General features: G+C 40.1%; 1 protein-coding gene and 1 non-coding gene across 8 annotated transcripts; both read right to left on the reverse strand.

The window, feature by feature from the left end:
• Nucleotides 1-141: 141 nt before the first annotated feature.
• Nucleotides 142-19,410, reverse strand: LOC147255644 (MYND-type zinc finger-containing chromatin reader ZMYND8-like). Of its 7 annotated transcripts, none has more exons than XM_086213465.1 (22): nt 19,269-19,410; nt 15,664-15,896; nt 15,331-15,566; nt 10,316-10,386; nt 9,583-9,746; nt 8,079-8,300; nt 7,651-7,764; nt 7,377-7,469; nt 6,997-7,084; nt 6,830-6,885; nt 6,666-6,743; nt 6,463-6,578; nt 5,885-6,360; nt 5,652-5,780; nt 5,315-5,521; nt 3,932-4,438; nt 3,376-3,837; nt 3,146-3,279; nt 2,548-2,628; nt 2,379-2,457; nt 1,343-1,582; nt 142-1,237 (listed from the first exon to the last, which is right to left on the reverse strand). In XM_086213465.1, exons 3-22 carry the CDS (start codon nt 15,342-15,344, stop codon nt 1,056-1,058), a joined length of 3,513 nt encoding a protein of 1,170 aa, XP_086069591.1. In that variant the 5' UTR covers nt 15,345-15,566; nt 15,664-15,896; nt 19,269-19,410; the 3' UTR covers nt 142-1,055. The 7 variants fall into 7 exon arrangements, with proteins under 7 accessions (XP_086069591.1, XP_086069596.1, XP_086069590.1 ...); XM_086213470.1 differs by having other exon boundaries at nt 8,079-8,222; nt 15,660-15,896; XM_086213464.1 differs by having other exon boundaries at nt 15,660-15,896.
• trnak-cuu (transfer RNA lysine (anticodon CUU)) lies at nt 16,654-16,726 on the reverse strand. Its single transcript has one exon. It is a non-coding gene; the product is annotated as a tRNA-Lys (tRNA).
• Nucleotides 19,411-19,445: the final 35 nt, after the last annotated feature.

A 19,445-nucleotide genomic window follows, 5' to 3' on the forward strand; every position in this document is an offset into this window, starting at 1 on the left:
GATTTTTTTTAAAAACTTTATTGCTTGATTTGAAGGCAACAATGAACACGTTTATGAATTGACCACGAACGCACAACATTAATGCCAGCTGATTGTTTAAATTTGAGGACAAATAAAATTTCTCAGGCTATTTGAGTTGTTTCTTCACGAGGCCATTTATTGTATTTACAATATGTAAACAAGAACGAGACACAAGCTCAAAACAGACATGCTCACAGGTAATAATATCCAGCCAAAATGTAGTTTCTATTCATGTCTACCCAGTTCTTGGACACAGTCTGACCAGAATTTACACCAGCTTTGGATAACCAGTTAAACAGAGACATTGCTCAGCACTGACATTCATGTGAAGTCAATTATGTTCAAATAACTTTTTAGACACATAGAAATGTGATTTCTTTAAACATACTATAAAAAAAACCATATAACACAATAAATATTGTTCAGGTATCTTCTTACAAAAACTTTTTACAGTTAAAAAATTTGTTTTTTAATAAATCACATACTTTTTGATGAGGCCTATACAATGTGGAACTACAATACAAAACTGACATAAGCCACTGCTGATATGAAGAGGACATAGTCAAAAACAGAAATTTGCATAACTCAGAATACCTGTGATGGCATTGTGATAAGTGAGAATCAATTTTTGATGCCGGTTTCCACCTTTTAGATCTTATGGAGATCAATCAAGGGAAAACAGCAGTGAAGTACTTGAGAGCAGCATTGAAAGTGTTAATGGAGCAAATATTCTGTGGGTTGATACAATCGTGTTGATTTGAAACTAAGTGGTAACAGATCTAACATAAAACTACAGTATGAACACAAACACACTCACATTTTATTTCTCAAGACAGACTACTTTCACAAGATGAATCAACCTGACCACGGACTTGTTAGAACTGAATAACAGGACAAACCAAAAATGTCCACCAAGCATATGGAAATGAAAAATAAGAGTGATTTGTCACAGAGATGCAAGCCTTCAAGCACCAAATTTGATGCCACAAGTCCCGCAGAGGCCTTGCAATATGAACCAGAATGTAGTGTAGCAGTTATGTCACAGTAACACCAGCACTGTCCTTGCTCTTGTCCATATATGTGGGAGAGCTGCTTTTATCTGTTATGGATGCTGCTGCTGTTGCTGGCAGAGTCTGTGTGGCAGGAGAGAGGCTCGATGATTTGACTGAAGGGTCCGAGTTGGGCTCTGCCTCTGGCTCCTGTTGCGATGCTGTAGCTGGAAGGAAAAGCAAAATATAACATGAAATTACTTGTTTTATTTTCACAAAAAAACAGACTGGAGAACAGCAGACTGGATCAGTATATGAGAGAGAGAAGTTACCTGACTGTGTGCAGGACTTCATGTGTTCTGGCCAGTGGGCCTGCTGGCAGGGGTAATCACAGTAACTGGTATTCCAGCAGCAATAGAAGATGGCCTCCTTCCTGCAGTTGGCGCACCACTGTTTCTTTTTGGTCTCATCCACAGCTTGCTGCTTTTCTAACTCCATCTGCTTTTTCACCTCAGCCACCAACCGTTCTCGCTCCTGCTCCAGACTCTGTCTCATCTCTGCCATTGTCAGTTCTGTATACAAGTCAGATAAAACCAAAAGAATAGAATAAAGAAAGAAACATCTGTAGTCATTCAAGGTTCATGAGTGAACTTAAGGGGAAATTTTCTTCATTTTATTTCCATCTACTTATTTTGCACTCTGAGTTTTATTCTTATTTTTCTTCCTTTTTAACACAATTTGAATGATCTTTTAACATGTTTTAACATTCTTCCTTCTTTGTTGTAAACCACTTTGAGATCCATGTTTTGTGAGGAAAAAAAGTGAAAATAAAGTTCATCGTATTATTATTCCATAGGTTTATTTCTTTGACAGATATACATCTATCTAAAATATTTTCTTTGCCTTCCTACAAATCTGTGAATAAAGGATCTGATTGTAAACAAACATTGTCCCCTAAAATCATACAAGCAGTGTTTGATTTCAAACAATTTCTGAGTTGCAGGTGATTATCTCATACTTTATATATAATCTGAAACGATTTGAATTTCATTGTATCATAACATTTTATGGTACGTCTTTTCACATGAAGTGCGTTGGTTGGTACATAATTATTTGTTTGATTTATGATTCTTGAGGTTCTCTCTTCTGTAACAAGAAAAGTGAATTTGTGATGGTTTTGTATGTATTTCAACTATTGTCATGCAGTAGATAATGTATGGAATTGTTTCACTATATCAATACAACATGAAGTATTTGCGTGGAAATTAATGATAGTTCCTTGACATACTAATGCAGAGTAAAGGAAAATCATGCAAAATAAGTTTTAGTGTAACATCTAAGCTACCGAACACCTTGGTGTAGTCCTACCCAAGTTGTGCTTCATCTCTGAGAGCTCTTGTTGATGCAGCCACTGGAGCTTCTCAATCTCTATTCTTAACCGTCGAATCTTTGGGGAAAACAGTTAAGTTGAAAAATTATTCCATCGTAAAATGTAAGGTATCACTATGGCAAATCAATAAACAATATTCCAGTTTACCTCTGCAATTGTGTTCCCCGATGTGCTTTTAGAAAGGTCATTGTAGATTTCAGTCATTGTCCCTTTTATTGTGTCCATAATCTGAAATGTTTTGAAAAACATCTTTTTTTAATGTTGAGACTTTTTGCATCCATCCATCCATTTTCTACCGCTTATCCTGTTAAGGGTCATGGGGGGGCTGGAGCCTATCCCAGTTGCTTTCGGGTGAGAGGCGGGGTTCACCCTGGACAAATCACCAGTCCATCACAAGGCCAACACATAGAGACAGACAACCATTCACACTCACAGTCACACCTACGGTAAATTTAGAGTATCAATCAGCCTCGTCCCCTCTTGATGTCTTTGGACGGTGGGAGGAAGCTGGAGTACCAGAGAGAACCCACACAGGAACAGGGAGAACATGCAGACTCACACAGAAAGATCCCACGCCCGAGCCGGGACTCAAACTCGGAACCTTCTTGCTGTGAGGCGACAGTGCTAACCACTGCACCACCCTACTGCCTACATTAAAACATGATGAAAAAGTTCTCTCAGTGATAATCTACTGCAGCCTCATTTCACACACACAATCACAAAGCTGAATATTTTTTAAACTTACTTTGTTTGTGTATTTTGCAATATCTGCAGCCACATCAGCCGAGACTGTAGGGATCTGCAGGTCTCCTGTCATGAATGAGGAGGAGCTACCAGATGTGAGCTGTGTTGATGATGAAGGTGGATCTTTTTGTTGTACTGACGGATATAAAAGGTGGAAAGGGGGTAAATTAATATCTTTTACTGTGAAAAGTTTAAGATCAAGATGATTTTTTTTTCTGCTGGTGTTAATACCTTTAACTGCTTGTCTGGTCTGATAGCGGGTACTTGAGGAGGAATTCTGCTGAGACTGCTGCTGCTGTGAGCTCGGTGTCTGAGCTTGTGTCTGTGCTGTTGACTGCTCTCCATGCTGCTGCTGCTGCTTCTGCACATTCTGCACATGTGACTTCTGTGAGGATGTTGGAAATTTAGTGGGATTCCATACTACTGCCCGCTGCACGGCCTGAGCTGTTTCTTTTGGCAGAAGAGGGCGCTGTTTCTTTACAGCAGCCGGTACAGGGGATGTTGAGGAGACTGGGGTGGGGGCAGGGGGTGGAGTACTGGTGATGCCACTGGTAGATGTGGTGGCACTGGACTGACCAGAAGCTGTGCTGGAGATAAGGTTGAGGGCTGCTGTAGAAGGTTGCAAGGAGTCTTTCTGGTTAGCAGTGGCTTCCCGTGCTGGTGCCGTTGCTGTAGTGGAAGATGGTAACTTACCTTGGAGGAGAAAAAACATTTTAATATTAATATTTAACATTAGTTCCTCGTTGATGGAAATCCAACCAAATTGTGTGTATGTATGAAGTCTCACCTTCCAACTTGGCAACATTTGACTCTTTTTTCACAGCAGGAGCCCCCGCGTCTCTTCTTGCCCTCTTAGAGTCACGGCCTCCATGTTCATCCCCCAGGTCAATGACCAGCTCTCTTTCAGAATCAGAGTCTTGTTCAGCTACTGATGTGGCAGCAGCTACTCTAGTCTCCTCTGGGGTCTTGGAATTGTCAGGGAGGGGCTGAGACTGGGTCATTCTGGGCTTCTCCCGGAGGTCCCTATCTTGGCCATTGCTGCTCTGCTTCTCTGTGAGCACAGGTTCAGGGATGGGTTTATCCCCTGTTGCAGCAACTCCCTCTTTACTCTCTCCTTCTGTGCTTGCTCTAGGCCTCTTTCTGTCTGCTTTGACCTTCTCATCCTGGGCAGAGCTCTTTGGCTTATGTTCCTCATCACTGATGAATTCGCTGTCACTTGAGTCAGATTTCTCAGAGTCCTCAGTGTCACTGTGGTCCACACCTTTATAGACATCTTCAGAAATCTCATCTATTCCTGCATGGAAGAACATACAGTCATTATCGTCTTGAAAGTTCTAGTTTGAATAGATAGTGGAAATTCTCCCATAAGACTTCAAAGACTCATTGAAGAGGCCTTGTTATCCCATCACTCAGACCACGTCATGGTGGTCTGTGCTCTGTTCCGCTATCTCCTTTTAACAGTGAATACAAATGTGACCAGGGTCACACCGAAGGGTCTCCCATTCAACTGAAGTCTTCAGTTTAAACAGAAATACATATTTATTAGTGTGTCAGTGTCATCATAGTATTGTTTTTTTCCTCAGTGCCCGAAAAAAAAACAACACGACAAGATGAATATAAATAAATTATCTAGGGCAATTTGCAATTTCAACTTTACTGAAATCTTGCCTATGGTTTTTTTTTCAGACAGATAAGAAAAACACAGCTACTTGCTGCTAGTTGAAAACAAATTTTGTCTTTCCAGATAGAAACAATGTACATGTTTTTTGTGTGTAGAGAAGGGAAGCGAGATGCAATCACAAGCATCCACTCAAAGAGGATGAAGACGCACTCGAATGTCACTGGTGATTGGATCATCCAAGATGCATGTAATGTGAAGTTAGATCAATGAAAGATCTGAACCATGCCACTAATCCCCTAACAGTTGAAGTCTTCTATATTATAATGCTCAACTGCCACATGTTCAGGGTAAATAATACATCACAATACATATTATTGATTAAATACATAATTTGCTCTCTACAATTCGTAAAACTGCGTAAATTCAATGTCACCAATGAAACAAAGAGACAAAAAACTCCTGAAAAATACCACAAAAATTGAAATATGTCTGTGAAGATGCCGCTAAGCATCTGTGCAACTGTTTGAGTTATATTAGCTGTGTAAGTACCGAGCTGTGCCTTGCAGCTTTCAATAGTCTTGTCAAGGCTCCTGATGGGTCTCTTTGGGGCAGGGGGAGCAGTGGACACCCCCTGTTGTTGTTGTTGTTGCTGCTGATGCTGCTGCTGCTGCTGCTGCTGTTGCTGCTGCTGCTGCTGCTGCTGCTGCTGTACGGTCTCACTCAGCTCTTTCAGATCCATCTCGGCCTTCACTCGATCTGACAACAGCAGGTTAATGTCCAATATTAGTGCAAATACAGGCATCTCTCATAAGACTTTTTAGCTCATGTTGATTATTAATGTTCACCAAAGGATAAATAAAAGTATATTTTTGCTGCTGTTGCTGACCCAAGTTGAGATTGAGTATCCCGCCTGTAGATGCAGTTCTCTCGGGCTTAGGCACCAGACCTGCACTGAAGGGCTTTGGGCTGCTTGTTACGCTTCCTGCAGGACCCATCTTCCCTGAGACAGGAGATGCTGCAATTATAACAAAACCAAATTAGAAACGTAGTTATTTTGCCTTAGACATCCGGCTACAACATTTCTAAAATGGAACCGCCATTGTTAGACTTCAAAATTACCAGTACAGTCCATGGATTCCTCTCCAGTGCTGTAGTGGAAGGCAGAATTCCTGCTGACTTTTTCTATATCCTGTTCCCCATCTGACCCTGTGTGAACCGAGGAGTTGGTGCTCATAGGAGAGCGTGGCATGTCTGTCATTGAGACCCTCCGACTCATACCACTGGGTGTGGAACTCTTGCTAAGGACCATCTTTGGAGATGCTGTTATATCAAAGTTGAAGCGCAGTTTATCAGGTTTCTCTGTTTTTACAGTCCCAGCGCTGGGGTTGGAGGGGTCCAGGAGCATCTGGAGTTGGTTGTTCGGTGTGTAGGGAGTACGAAAGGGTGCATAGTTAAAGACCCCAAATTTTTTGCGAATGTTTTCCACATACACTTCCATTTCTTGCATGGCACTGTTGAAAATGCTCTTTGTCTTCTTTACGGAGAAAGGGATCTCTTTGGACATGAGGTAGCAGTTGTTAATAGGGACCCAAGCCCTGCATAAAAAACAAAGCACAATAAAAAAATTGAGAAATGATGCTTTAAGAGTCTGAATAAAAGCAGCCATTTCCTCTGCAACAATGAATAATCTATGTCACCTGTCATGTTGTCCAAAGAATCGTGCGTCTACCTGCCCGTCCTTTTCTCTAAGTGCTTTTGCTGGCCAGAAAGGAAAGCCCTTCAGTTTAGCCCAGACCAGGGTGTGGGGTTGACTCTATTGGGGACAAAACTTAATAATTACAAATTGAAAACTGACTCAAAGTGCACAAATATTATATTTAAAAGTAATGTAAAGACCTACACATGGTTCACAAAACCAGTTGTCCCGTTTTTGGCATGAAGACAGGTAACACTCTGGACACACCTCAATCTCATTCATCTACAAAAGGAAATAATACGAAAGTCAATTCCTTCACAATACAGACATTTGAAAAAATATTTCCTGAGTTAGTTAGGCATCTTCACCTCATGTTCACAAATCTTGACAATGACTTTTGCAGTTGCTGTTAATTTGTGATTACCTGGAACAAAGTTACAAACATTGTTAATAATTTTTCTTTTCTTTTCTTAAAAAAAAAAATTCACGTTACATACAGCAATCAAATTAGGGTGATTCTTTGTCAGTGGCCTACCTCCATTATATATAATGCAGTTGTGCAAGATCCACTTCATGTCAGCCAGAAAGGCTTCAGTGCAGCCATACATTTTCTTTTTGATGTTCTATTGAAAGATGAAAATGAAAAATCGTAAACAAAGAAAAGGCACTTCAGTTAAAGTATTATCTGTCAACAGATCTGGATGTTGAATTCTCACCCAGTTTTTACAGCCTCATTTATATTTAGGTCTGTCTGCTTGTATATGCAGAAGTCCACCATCACTTTATCCCAAAGTTAAATCTCTGACACAAAGCTGGCTTCTTAATTAAACCAAATACATTTTTTTTTCTACATGTAGCATGCTAAAATAAAGTAGATGTTGTGGTGGTGTGGTCAAATAGATACAACACTGGTACCTTCTCTAAAGTACACAAGTCCATGGGATGGAAGATGTACTCAGCATAATCTGGATGCTGTTCCAGAGACACAGGCTTCTGAAAAGGCTCCGTCTGATCAGTTTCATCAAATATAAAAATAAAAATGAATTAGACAGAAAATAGATACTTTTAATATAACTGATTGATAATATAATTGTATTTCCTGCATTTTTTTGTAAGATTATTAAAAAAAAAAAAAACTTAACGGGACATTCAAAGGTTATCAACTTCAAGGCATCATTCTGGGACTTACCCCAGGCTGTTTAATCTTTTGGAGTGCAAATTTGAGTAAATAGGAGAGTTGGTCTATTGTCAGCATCGTCATGGCCTTGCTCTGGGTTTCAATGCATTCAGCAACTGTTATTTTCTGCAACAACAAGAGAGTACTGATGAAATTAAAGAAAATTACCGAGTAAAAGGACAGACCACAAGTTGTGTCACCTTTAGAAAATTATTCAGGTTTGTTTTTAATTTAGCTTTTACTTGGCTGGTGTGCCTCTTAAAAAGAAATTGCAAATCTCCCAAAATGCAACGAAGCTGAGCAGAATTTGCAGGGGTGTGACACCCTGTGCCGTTAAGGATCAAGCAAGCATTTCACTCCTGAGTTTGTGCTTTGAATCCCACAGTCATGCATTTTATTTGTGCACACCCACACACATAAACATGTCTTCAGTGCGATACCTCACACTCTGGACAGAACCAGTCGCCCTCGGGCTCGGCTGGTAGTTTGAGGCACTTGGCGTGGTACACCCTGGGGCAGAGCTCACAGCAGAGCACCTGGCCCTCGCGGTGGCACAGCCAGCAGTAGAAGTCATTCCTGCCGTCCTGCGGTACAACATCAACAGGGTCTGTGGTGAGTGCTGGCTGCTTCATATAGTAAAAGGGACCATGTCTTAGCTCTGACTGAAATGCAGGCAAGAGAAACAGGGGGGCAGGTTTCAAAAACACGCAGGAACACAAAAAGGTGCAGTGCAACAGAAACAAGGCAGCAATACAGTGGGGTAAGAAGGGTAAGCAACATAAAGGGCAATGAATACAAATTAACTCAACACAAGACTTTCAAAAACAGATAACCATCAGAATATCTGATCATGTGACATTTCAACTGGCAGTCAGTTAAGACTAACCCAACCAGTTTAGGGTGTGCCCTAAGTTGGGCACTATTACGTGCCCAACTTGATGGATGAATGGAGGCTGATTTATCTGTTTTCACGCTTTAAGATGTTTCACAGGAGAAATTATGTTTATATAAGAGGCTGAATCCACTGAGCTTTTCTGCCCCTCCATGCCAGCATCTTTTCTTTTGTTTAATGTTTGTTGTTGAGAAGTACTTCGATTTTTTTTTTGCAGCTTCTTTGAGGAGTTCTCACTTAAAATCTCTTAAAATTTCAGAAAAGCACTAGTATCATTGTCGCTCCTTTACAGGAAACAATCATACATTGAATATAATGCAGCTAAAGGAAAGATATAAGCCTGCTCCGGCTTTTAGTCACTGTTGCTAACTTACTGTGTCAGCCATATTGGATTTACTTCTTATTTTAGTTCAACAAGCTAGGGCAGTAGCAAGGAGACCAAATCATAAATTTTAAACTTAATCAGTTCCTAATGAACTCACATGTTTGCTTCTTCCCTGAACTTCACAGAAGAAGTCTACAATTGTGTTTTTAGATTATGCTAGGTCAAAATTGTAAACTAAAACAGTAAAAGAGGATGACTCAGCAAAACATTAATATCCCTGAAAGCTATTGTTAAAGAATGATCACAACTAGCATTATAATTTTACCCTTACAATTCGGTAGAACTGTCACATGTCAGAGGCCATATTCAAAGACATCAAAAGGTGCAAAATGCATAGGAATAAAACCCATATAAACTGTGATTTGACCATGCATTTATTTCACTCCTCCAACCCTATTCTATCACAAGACAAATCCAACCTCACAGTAGGTCACACTAACGTATGTATGTCCATCTTCACCATAACAGTATACTGCAGTCATTTTCAAAAGTTGCGTGTTCTCAAAGACAATGGGGTATGTTTGCCATCCTAAAAAAAGTTGTCTTACAGAAGATCTAAGCTCTAATGATCTAAGGTAGTCACAGTGAGTAAACTGGAATGTTCCCCCACCTAGCTTCATAGTTGAGAACACGACAAATTCTGAAATGAGTATACTGGGCCCCTTACCTGGTCTTTGTTGTTACAGTTCACAGCCCCAGGCTTCTTTTTCCTCTTGAGTGGGCTGGGGGAGGTGTCTGAGGGAGAGTGTCCATTGGAGGAGTGGGTGGGACTCGACACCTTTCTCTTCTGTGGTGCCAATGACCGCTCTGTTGATCCCGGAGGGTCAGGGACTGGACACAGAAGGACAATCGGGTCGTCAAAAAAGAAAAAAAACAAGGAAATTTGTTACTCTGCACTGTCTAAGACATGCGCATCATACCATTACAGCAATTTAGCAAGTGCAAGAATACATATGAAGTTAATACAAATCAAGACATAATAATGTACCATTACAATCATGTTACATTCTTAGAATTTAATGAAAATCAAATGAAGAGCAAATTGAAGCAGTGCAGTTTTTATGGGAGCAATCCCACGGCCACATATTATTTTATAATTCTGATAACATTAGCATCTAGTACAAACACCAATGACACTGACCTATAAAGAAATAATTGCATACTCCACTTCTATACATGATAAAATGACAGCAGCAAATGGCCAGTGGGCAGTCTAGACATTATGTTGACATAAAAACCCGCAGGCAGGCGTAATGTCTTATCACTATAGTCCAATAAGACCAACAAAATTCAGTCTGCTCTCAAAACTTGAAGAGAATAACCTCTACAATCTCTGAAACTTAGTAGCCTGAAGATGTTTGACTCTTAACATGAGTGTCTGCTCTGCCTGAGAAGCTTACCTTTGGATCGTACAGATGCATCCATCCCCTCTACCACATCAGACTCTGTTTTTATCTCCTCTTCAGCCAGACTGCAGAACACCGAGCAGGAGCACCCAAAAGCACAGGAAGAGATGCAAACACAAAGTCAGAAAGGGTGTTCAAAAACCACAGCAGCATAACAGTAAACAAGTGGAACACCACCTAAGGCACCCAGGTCCCAGAGGAGCTGTCAACTGGGATTTTGCAGGTTTCCACTGTTATTATTTTCATTTGAATTCAGCACTACTCTGATATTGTGTGACCAAGTTCAACTCCTTTCCATATCATCAGTAACATCTGAGACAGAATATGTTCTTCATGGAGCAGGAGAGAAAGGAAACAATCACCATGGCAACACTTCTGTCTGCTAAGCACAAGTTGATATTCAGAACATCATATAGGGCTATTTAGCTGACACTGCCCTGTACCTCCATCCGTCGGAAGACACTGCAGCTGTGAGATTTTGGTCTTTGCACTATGCTTTGTTTATGAAAACGGTAAAGAGCCCTAGTAACAAGCCAAAGAGAGCGAGTCCACACTACCAGAGGGACACTGCTTCGTGGGAAAGAACGGTATACATTTCAAGCCTCTTGAGTAACAACAGAGTACCCCGAAGGATTTGGGCCCATTCTTGGAGACGAAGAGCAAGAGATGCACATACTGAACTTCTACCCCCGAATCTGACAGTATATTTTATGGCCTAAATTTTCATTACAGGCATTTTTTAAAGATGCTGTACCAACCATGGCCACATTTATCTAAATGTCCACCAACCAATTTGTCACTTGTTACCCTAATATTTAGAATAAGTTCACATTATTAAGTTACAATAAAAAATTTGTGCATATTTCAAATCTTAACTTACAATATAAGCCTGTTTCACTCCTGCGTCCTGAAAACATTGATGTTAATGGACAAATATAGATTTCTAGATAATGCAGCATCTCAAATCCACATCTAGCACTGGAAAAGCTTTATATCCCAGATCTCTGGTTGTGCTCTCATCTCATTTCCTCTGATGGAAAAAAGGAAGAAAATAAAGAGGCTTGGCGACAAATGACAGTCTTTGAGTGTCTTGGTCCTCCTTTGTCAGAGCAACAGAGGGCCTTGGTTCAAGGATGTAGTCTTTATTCACAAGCCTCCAGAAGAAAACCTTTCCAAAGACCCTTGACAGGTCACACACTTGACTAGTTCTCAGATTTGGCCGCAGCTCTAGTTACCATCAAGCATGATATCTTTACAGGCTCTGAATCGAAGTTCATTGACATTTGTTGGATAAGCCTTTGCTACCTTTTCTGAAAGTAAAGGAATGCTACTTGTGTCCCCTCCACCACCCTTAGAAAGGACATTCCATACAAGTTGATCTAATGTCAGTTGCCCAAAGAGTTTAGAGCCTCAGAGCTTACAAACCTAACTTGAAATGAAGTGTGATTACATCAAGTATTCAGTTCACAACACAACTTGAATGATCAATCCTGAGTAAAGCCAACATGGTAACGCACAATCATGATTATTCTAAAAACAAACTTTTCTTCTTCAACACAAGCAGCTTATACAACCGAAACTTCAGGAATCCTAACCTTGTGTTGTCTCAAACATAAAGATATGGAACGAGCAGAGCTTTTTTAGAGCCATGACATATGGGTATCTTGTTTCAGCCTGCCAACCCTCACACACACACACACACACACACACACACACCCCAACCCCTCAAGGGCCTTCCTCTTCCGGACTAAGTGAACAAATGAGGCCCACATGAAAATAAGAAATGTTAGCAAAGTCACTCTGCTACGTGTACCAAAGCCCTGAAAAGAGAGAACATTCGCCATCAGCAGGCAGAGCTGCTGAACAAAAGCCCATGACCCTGTATAGACACTTAATAGCAACAGAAAGACATTTCTGAAACAACCAGGAAGTCAGAAATGATCATTAGTAAAAGACAGAGCACTGATCCAAACAGCCTTCTCAGACCAGGAGCTATGATCCACCACACATGGAGAGTTAGACAAATAAATCCTCAGCAGATTCTGGGATATATTCCAGAAGGACCCACGTTAAAGAAAATACTGTTAGTATTCCTCTCTGCAAGTAGTACCTGATGGACAAAAAGGAAACAACACTGACTCAATGCCTTCATATTCCACTCCTGTGAGAGACGAGCAGGGTTCTCTCGTCACAGAAAATGGAGGCCACAGCTTGCTCCCCTCCCCCCTCTCCCCCATCCCCCACTCTGAGGCTCAGACTCAGGCACTGGCACATCCATGCAGGAGGACCAGAGAGATCTGTGGAGATTACAATCCAGCATTTTATAAAAACAGCTATGTCAAGACAAACCATCATAGCCGACCAGAGAGATGCAGGAGAAACACAGACAGGGGGACGTGAATCTAGCAAAAGTGAGGAGCTCTTCTCTCTCTCCCCCCCCCTCCCTCTCTCTCTCTCTTTAAACAACTTACAATCTTGCCTTCTCTCCTTCCCTGTGAATACGGCTGTCCTGAAATTATTAGATTTCATTTCATTTCATAGAAACAGAGACTCTCACTGTTTAACCACGCTCGCATCCTGCCAAATCTCGCCTTAATATCTACCAAGAGAACGCATTTTAAGAAGAAATATCTGCAGAAGTGACTTCTCTTGATAGAAATCCAGGAAAGGCAACAATCTGAGACATTATATAGTAGTCTTTGTGCTGGAAGTGCTATTTAAAACTCATGGGATTGATACAATTGACCGAAAAAATATCCCACTCACCCCGCAACACAAAGCCCTAGGGAGATAATTAAATCTGTATTATGAAATCTTCAGCAACAGATGACAAAAGTGACGTTTAACTTTCACAATAACCACATTTTAACAAATGAGGAACAGCCTTTTATTTTTTCCCTGAGATCTACACACTTACTAAGGGGAGAAGGCACAAATTTCCCTATCAAACCTGTCTGCATTTTCACAAAATACATTACTGTTTTAGCATGATGCCTTTACAGTATTAAAATAAAACACAACCTTTATCACCAAATAAACTGCTAGTATGCAAAGAATATCCACAATAAAATAAGGGCTTGACCTGGATTTTATATAAGGCTGTAAAGGGTGAATCAAAGATGGCTGTGGAATTTTCCAGAAGGCCCTTCTCGCTGCTGCTCTCTCTCTGATTGTCAATCTTTAACCTCAGCTACAGCTGCAATTGGCTGGAGGGCCAGCAGGGTGGAACATTATTGGTCGGCTGAGTTATGCCACACGGATCACAGTGTGCAGGCTCCCCTCTTCCTCTTCAAAAGCATTTTTGCTGCAATGCAGAGATTTCTCCCTGCACTAGACTGTTAATTTCCCTTCAGTATAGCTTGCCCTTCTTGATTATCCCACAATAAACCAGAGGGGATTTGAAAAGGCCTTTAGGGAGATTATAAAGTTGGTTATGCATAACTCAATAGCTCTGCTATTCAACTTATGTTTTCTTGTTTGTAGGCTACACAACGTCAAAAAGGGGCCCTGACGATTTCTTCTCTACACCATCACACTGCATGTTGACATAGGCACTGTGGAGGAGACCATATTCATGACGGAGAGGAGGAACTCTTGGTGTGAGAGAGTAAACTGATATTAGTTTAGAGGACATACTGATTGTAACTTTTTCATGCCTCAGTGTTGAGTTGATGAAATGAATAAGGACAACATTCTTAGTCTCCTCCACACAGCTGTGGACTGTAAAATGTTGCTACATGTTACATAATGTTGACAACAATAATTTCAACAATCCGAGGTTTATTCATGCACTATGTCTGAGTACGTATCTCTTCAAAAGAAGAAAAAAACCTCTAATTATGTAAGAGTAGCCTGTGTATCCATGATTTCAAGAGTACAATCCAGAGTAAGAGAAGACTGGCTTGAGACTTAAAACATACCACTGCCTTTTAAATACTCTCAGATGTTTGCCAAGAAACTCACACGTCACAGAAACAGGGTGAAGTCTCAAGTTGGCTTTGCTATCCTGCTGTCTGATCTGTAGTTCTAGCCCGCAGAGCTCTCTCTAAACACAAAATGGCCACTGTCTGAGGATGAGGGAGTGGAGGAAGCAGTTTCACAATAGTGCTGTGTAGGCGACGTAGCCCAGGAATTTGAACTCAAGGCCTTTGCTGTAAATAGAAGAAACAGTGTCTCATCTTATTTCAGAAGGTTAGACTGAAATAATCCACCTGTGACAAGGGGTCTGTTTCATGAGATCTCGCTGTCTAACAAAGGTGAAGTGCAAAAACTACAGCTTCATTACAGTTTTCTATCAAGTCAGTTAAGTTTCTCTTTAACTCTCAGTTACAGAATAATCTATTACCCTGAAGCAAACTGTATGTGTATGTATATGTATATATATATATATATATATATATATATATATATATATATAGATGTATATATAAATATGTATGTATATACACACACACACACACACACACAATATAATATTATAATCATAAAAAGTGATGTCCTGTGCTCCATGTCACTGCGTCTATTCCCCAGCCTTGCATGACACACAAGACAACAACACAGAACCAATCTACTTACAAAAGGTACATAATAACCCCCTCCCCTCCACATCTACTGCCCATCCCCCACTCTTTCTCTGTAAGGCTACAGCAAAAGAGGAGATGTGGGTGCCATTTTTAAATCTAAGTCTCTTTTGCATTATAAAAAAGGAAAAGGATTTGCCATGGTCCACCCTGCCTCCTGTATGGCAGCCTGGTTGTCTGGGGCACCCATGTGACCCTGAGACACAGATAGAGAGCAAGGGTGAGAGTCGTTACCCAACCCCCCACCCTCAGCACAGTGGAGCAGAAAGGCCTGGCGAGGCCTCCAATCCACCCCAGCTCCTCCTCCTCCTGCACACTAAACTGATTTTAATGTGTGCACATTCATCATTAGAAACCAACAGTCACCACAACAACAAGAAGGAAGCCATGTTGTTATCAGAGAGTTGAGATAAAAAAGACAGAGCTTACCTCTGTGGATGCATGGCTGCCTGACACACTGTTATGTCAACACTTATAAAACATGGAGGACACTCTCAGCCCTCAGCCGGGGAAGGCTCCGCTCTTCAGGCAAGGCGATCAGGCCCTGTTGTTGTTAGCCAGATCCTGACTGGTCGCTCTCCTCACAGGCAAGATGCAAGGCTGCGCCTGATTGGCCGAAATGTTTCCTGAGTAATTATCTTTGTTCAGTGCAGGCAGGGGCAGCACTGTGAGTGTCAGAGACAGGGGAAGAAAAATAAGCAGAGAACTAGGCCTAAAATCTTCAAATAATGTGATTAATATAAGCATTTTTGACATACAAACCCCATGTGACAATGTTTGAAGCTTCCAGGCGTGGAATTTGGCCGCAGTTGTCTTATTCGAAGGCCTTAGAAGTGGAAACGGCTACGTGCAGAGTGCAAAGCAGAACACCGTGACTTCTCTGAGCAAGCCTGTATTTTTTATGTGGAGAGGGCCTTTGTTTAAACTCCTCCCTCCCTCTTGGCCATTTCCAGAACAGAGAGACTGTAGCTCTTCACCTATTTTGGTGAGTCAGTCTGCAAAAAAATAATGAAAAGATGAAAAAGCTATGTGGAACAATAGTATAAAGAAAACAGCATACATTTTTGATGTTCTATGTTGTAGAAGGAGGGAACATAGGACTGAAAAGCATTGTCTTTCTATGCCACACATTACAGTTAGTGTAATGACCACAATATAAAATGGCCGTATGACATCTCAGTTAGTACACATATAAAAAAGCCAAGCTTGGAGACTAATTTGAAAAATGCAATCAGCTTTGTGCAGTCTGTTTAATGTTTCCTCCTCAAAACTGTGCCGTCATGCTTACCATGAATAATTTAACACAGCAGGATTAAACACAAGTTCTTGTTGTCCTTTGTGATCAGAAACAAAAATCAAAATCATATGTAATATAATGAAATCATGTATTTTTATAGTATTGTCAAAGATCATCAACACATTGTTAAAAGTTGATAAATTTGCTGTTCCCGATCAGTGAATTTGGCTGAATTGTATTGAAATGATATTTTACACACCATCATCATTATACTGTAGGTATCAAAATATTAAAGGAACAGGAACAGTTGGTAAGTGTCATTGAGCTCCCAGGCAATATAAATGGAGCAGCGTGGAAGGTTTTTCTTGTGGCTCCACCATTCAGATGATGATAATTATGTTATATGATATTTTTAATACATGTTTAAGTGTTTCTGTCAATTATTGGATCATAGAATCCTCACAAATTTATAAACATAAAAGTAATAAGTGTGAGGAGAAACGAAAAAGTTTTTACGCCCAACGTGGGGCTCGAACCCACGACCCTGAGATTAAGAGTCTCATGCTCTACCGACTGAGCTAGCCGGGCACACTTAAACACGTAGACAGTATTTAATTTATACTGACTTTCCATACATCGTACTCTCGTACTGCATCCGTATTTAGTGTATCTCTATGACTGGGCATACCTTAAATATTTTTGATTCGGAAGACTTAAATTCAACAAATTGGCGACACGTGTCCAGAGCAGACATTAAATTTGCACATTTTTATATCTGCATTACCAGTCGGACAATTTTAGAATACAATTTTAATAAAAGACAACGCTATTTCAATTATCTGTGTTAATTACAGATGAGAGCAGTGTAAGATTAAATTTTCAGAGGCATATTGAGTTGAAAGGGAGGATTGGGATGTCCCTCTTTTCCTATTTTATCTCATACTGACCTCTAGTGCCCAAGACTAGATGTTGCCTTGTTGCCTTAAAGTTAGTGTCGTGACAGTGCTGTTTGACGGGCCATGGGTTGTGTAAAATCACTGAATCTGTAGAGGTCCTGAGGGTTCTTACATTCATCTCTGATTTTTCCAAATGTTCTCCCAATTTAAGATGGGTAAGTTAAGACAATCTCAGATACAGTAGCAGATATATTAGTACATTCTGATTGTCTTGCCTGCTCATCTAAGAAAATTATCTGTTGTGTGACCCTTGTTTTCAGTTACTGAGGTTGACATGAGGAGGTGGTCAAAAATACTGGGCAAAAGTTGTATGACTTCCATTACCTCAATGTAAATGTATGTCTAATAAAAAATGGCTTTTCCCTATTTTTGCTAATTAGATATTCAAATGTAAGTTTTAAAAAACTGAAGATTTGACAATAGTGGTAGAGCATGTTTTTCTGACTTTCATACAAGTTTCATTAATGCTTCTGTGCAGGAGCTAATATTCACAACTGGTGTGTTTCCTCTGTTTCCTCATAACACGACTGCCACTCCAACTCAGTAGCTGATGGTAATGTGGCTAATGCTGGTCTCCACTCACCACTACTATGAGGAATGACATCACAGCATTTTGCCTTCATTACAGGTTCTGTTAGCCTATTTCTGCGTTCGAAAACAAGTCTCATAATGCATTTGTACAGCTTTGGATGACTGGGCTTAAGTTCGCAGAAAATGGAGGTGACAAAATATGCACTGCAAAAAGTTCCAAGTATTGCCCACTACATGTGTGTATCGTATTATTTAGACAAAAACACATCTCGTTAAGATAAGAACAAAAAGTCTGGCTTTCAGGACAATATAACTGTTTTCAGGAACTTAAATAAAAGTGAGTAAAAGTAAATCAACAACTTGTTTTCTTTTAAACTATCAGTAAATTAATGTCAACTGTATAGACTGCATTTACTTTTTAATATTCCTTGAACCAGATTACATTGTTTTATAATCAAGCTTCTTTATCCAACTGTGATGGTACTTGTCTAGGGTTTCTGATTTAAATTAAGATTAATAAAATTAACATGACTTGAAATTCTTCACACTACTCAAAGACACACTGCATGGACTCCTGTCCTATCTGATCGACATTTTCTTTTAATTAGGGCTTATCTTAGAAGTAAATGATGTAAAATAAACCCAAGTGTCTCTGTTTTACTTCATAAGTAACACTGTTTAGTGTGCCAAACCATGTCTTGAAATTAACTATGGAGAGAAATTAAATATTTTTACTAAAGAATTGAATGTAAGTGCAATTTCTTGATATCTGAACTTTACCTGAGTATTTATATTTTAGCGGACATTATACTTTTCTCCCCTACTTTTCAAAAGAAACATTGTGCTATGTACTCCACCTCATTTATCTGAACTCATCAGTTACAGGGTTAATTTAAACAATATTTTCGGAAGAAAACAAAGGGAAAACCTAATAAAGGTTATATAATTCTAATTATTAAGTCTAGCAATTTACAGAAAATCAAGGACCCAATCTGAGCAGCTCAACTGGAACATACACCACCTAAACATGACATTTAGAGGTTAATGGTGTGAGGACTGACTGCCCCCAAGCACTGGAACATACAAATATCATACGAATATATACTGTTACTTTTGATACCTCAGTCGACCCAATATCAACCACGTCTCCTCTTTAAGTAAAGAAGAATTCTAAATGGACATTTTCGCCCGACTACGTTTTCATCTGGCTATTTCTTGTAAAGGCACTGAGAACTTCCTGAGAGCTTTGTCTTGCTCGTGGTTCCTCAAAAATACCTGTCATCATAACAACATAACATGCTCTTAAGATTATTGTTTGACATGCATCTGATTATAACATGCTTTAAGAGAGAAGTCTCTCAAAAAGTGGCAATCAATCTAACTACATGCTGCTAGCATCCGGCTCTTAGGGCTACTGCCTATTTTGTTAGTAGCCCAGCATTTTTATCCTCATATTAACCATTTCCTAAAAGAAAACAATGCAACATGACTACTGAATATACTCAAAGCTGCATGAATACGCAGACAACACACCAGACCTGTACAATGTGAAATGCGTGTTTCCGTGGTGTACTTGAAAGTCCCACAGTCTTTAGCTCCCCTACGTCTACACGTTTTAACCCTGAGACGTAAATGGCTCTCACCGTTATGACGCTGTAAAATACGTCTATTCGGTGCTGTGACAACCCTCTGTTACCGGCTCAACATTTTTGTAATAGACGACGAGGCGAAAAAGGGGCGCAATAATCCCAACCTGAACAAGCTGTGAGAAAGGTGCTAATGAAGTGGGGCGCCATGTTGCCAGATTTCGTGAGAGAAAC

Source organism: Aulostomus chinensis, chromosome 9, assembly GCF_037954235.1.
Source record: "Aulostomus chinensis isolate RoL2024-O1b breed Wild chromosome 9, RoL_Achi_v1.0, whole genome shotgun sequence".
NCBI classification, from domain to species: domain Eukaryota; kingdom Metazoa; phylum Chordata; class Actinopteri; order Syngnathiformes; family Aulostomidae; genus Aulostomus; species Aulostomus chinensis.

Bases quoted from the DNA above. Each gene is read 5' to 3' on its own strand.
- LOC147255644 (XM_086213465.1), bottom strand. The intron at 2,629-3,145 runs GTAAGTTTAAAA...AAAACATTTCAG, and splicing joins TTGCAAAATACACAAACAAA to ATTATGGACACAATAAAAGG. The intron at 1,238-1,342 runs GTAACTTCTCTC...TTTTCCTTCCAG, and splicing joins GAAGTCCTGCACACAGTCAG to CTACAGCATCGCAACAGGAG.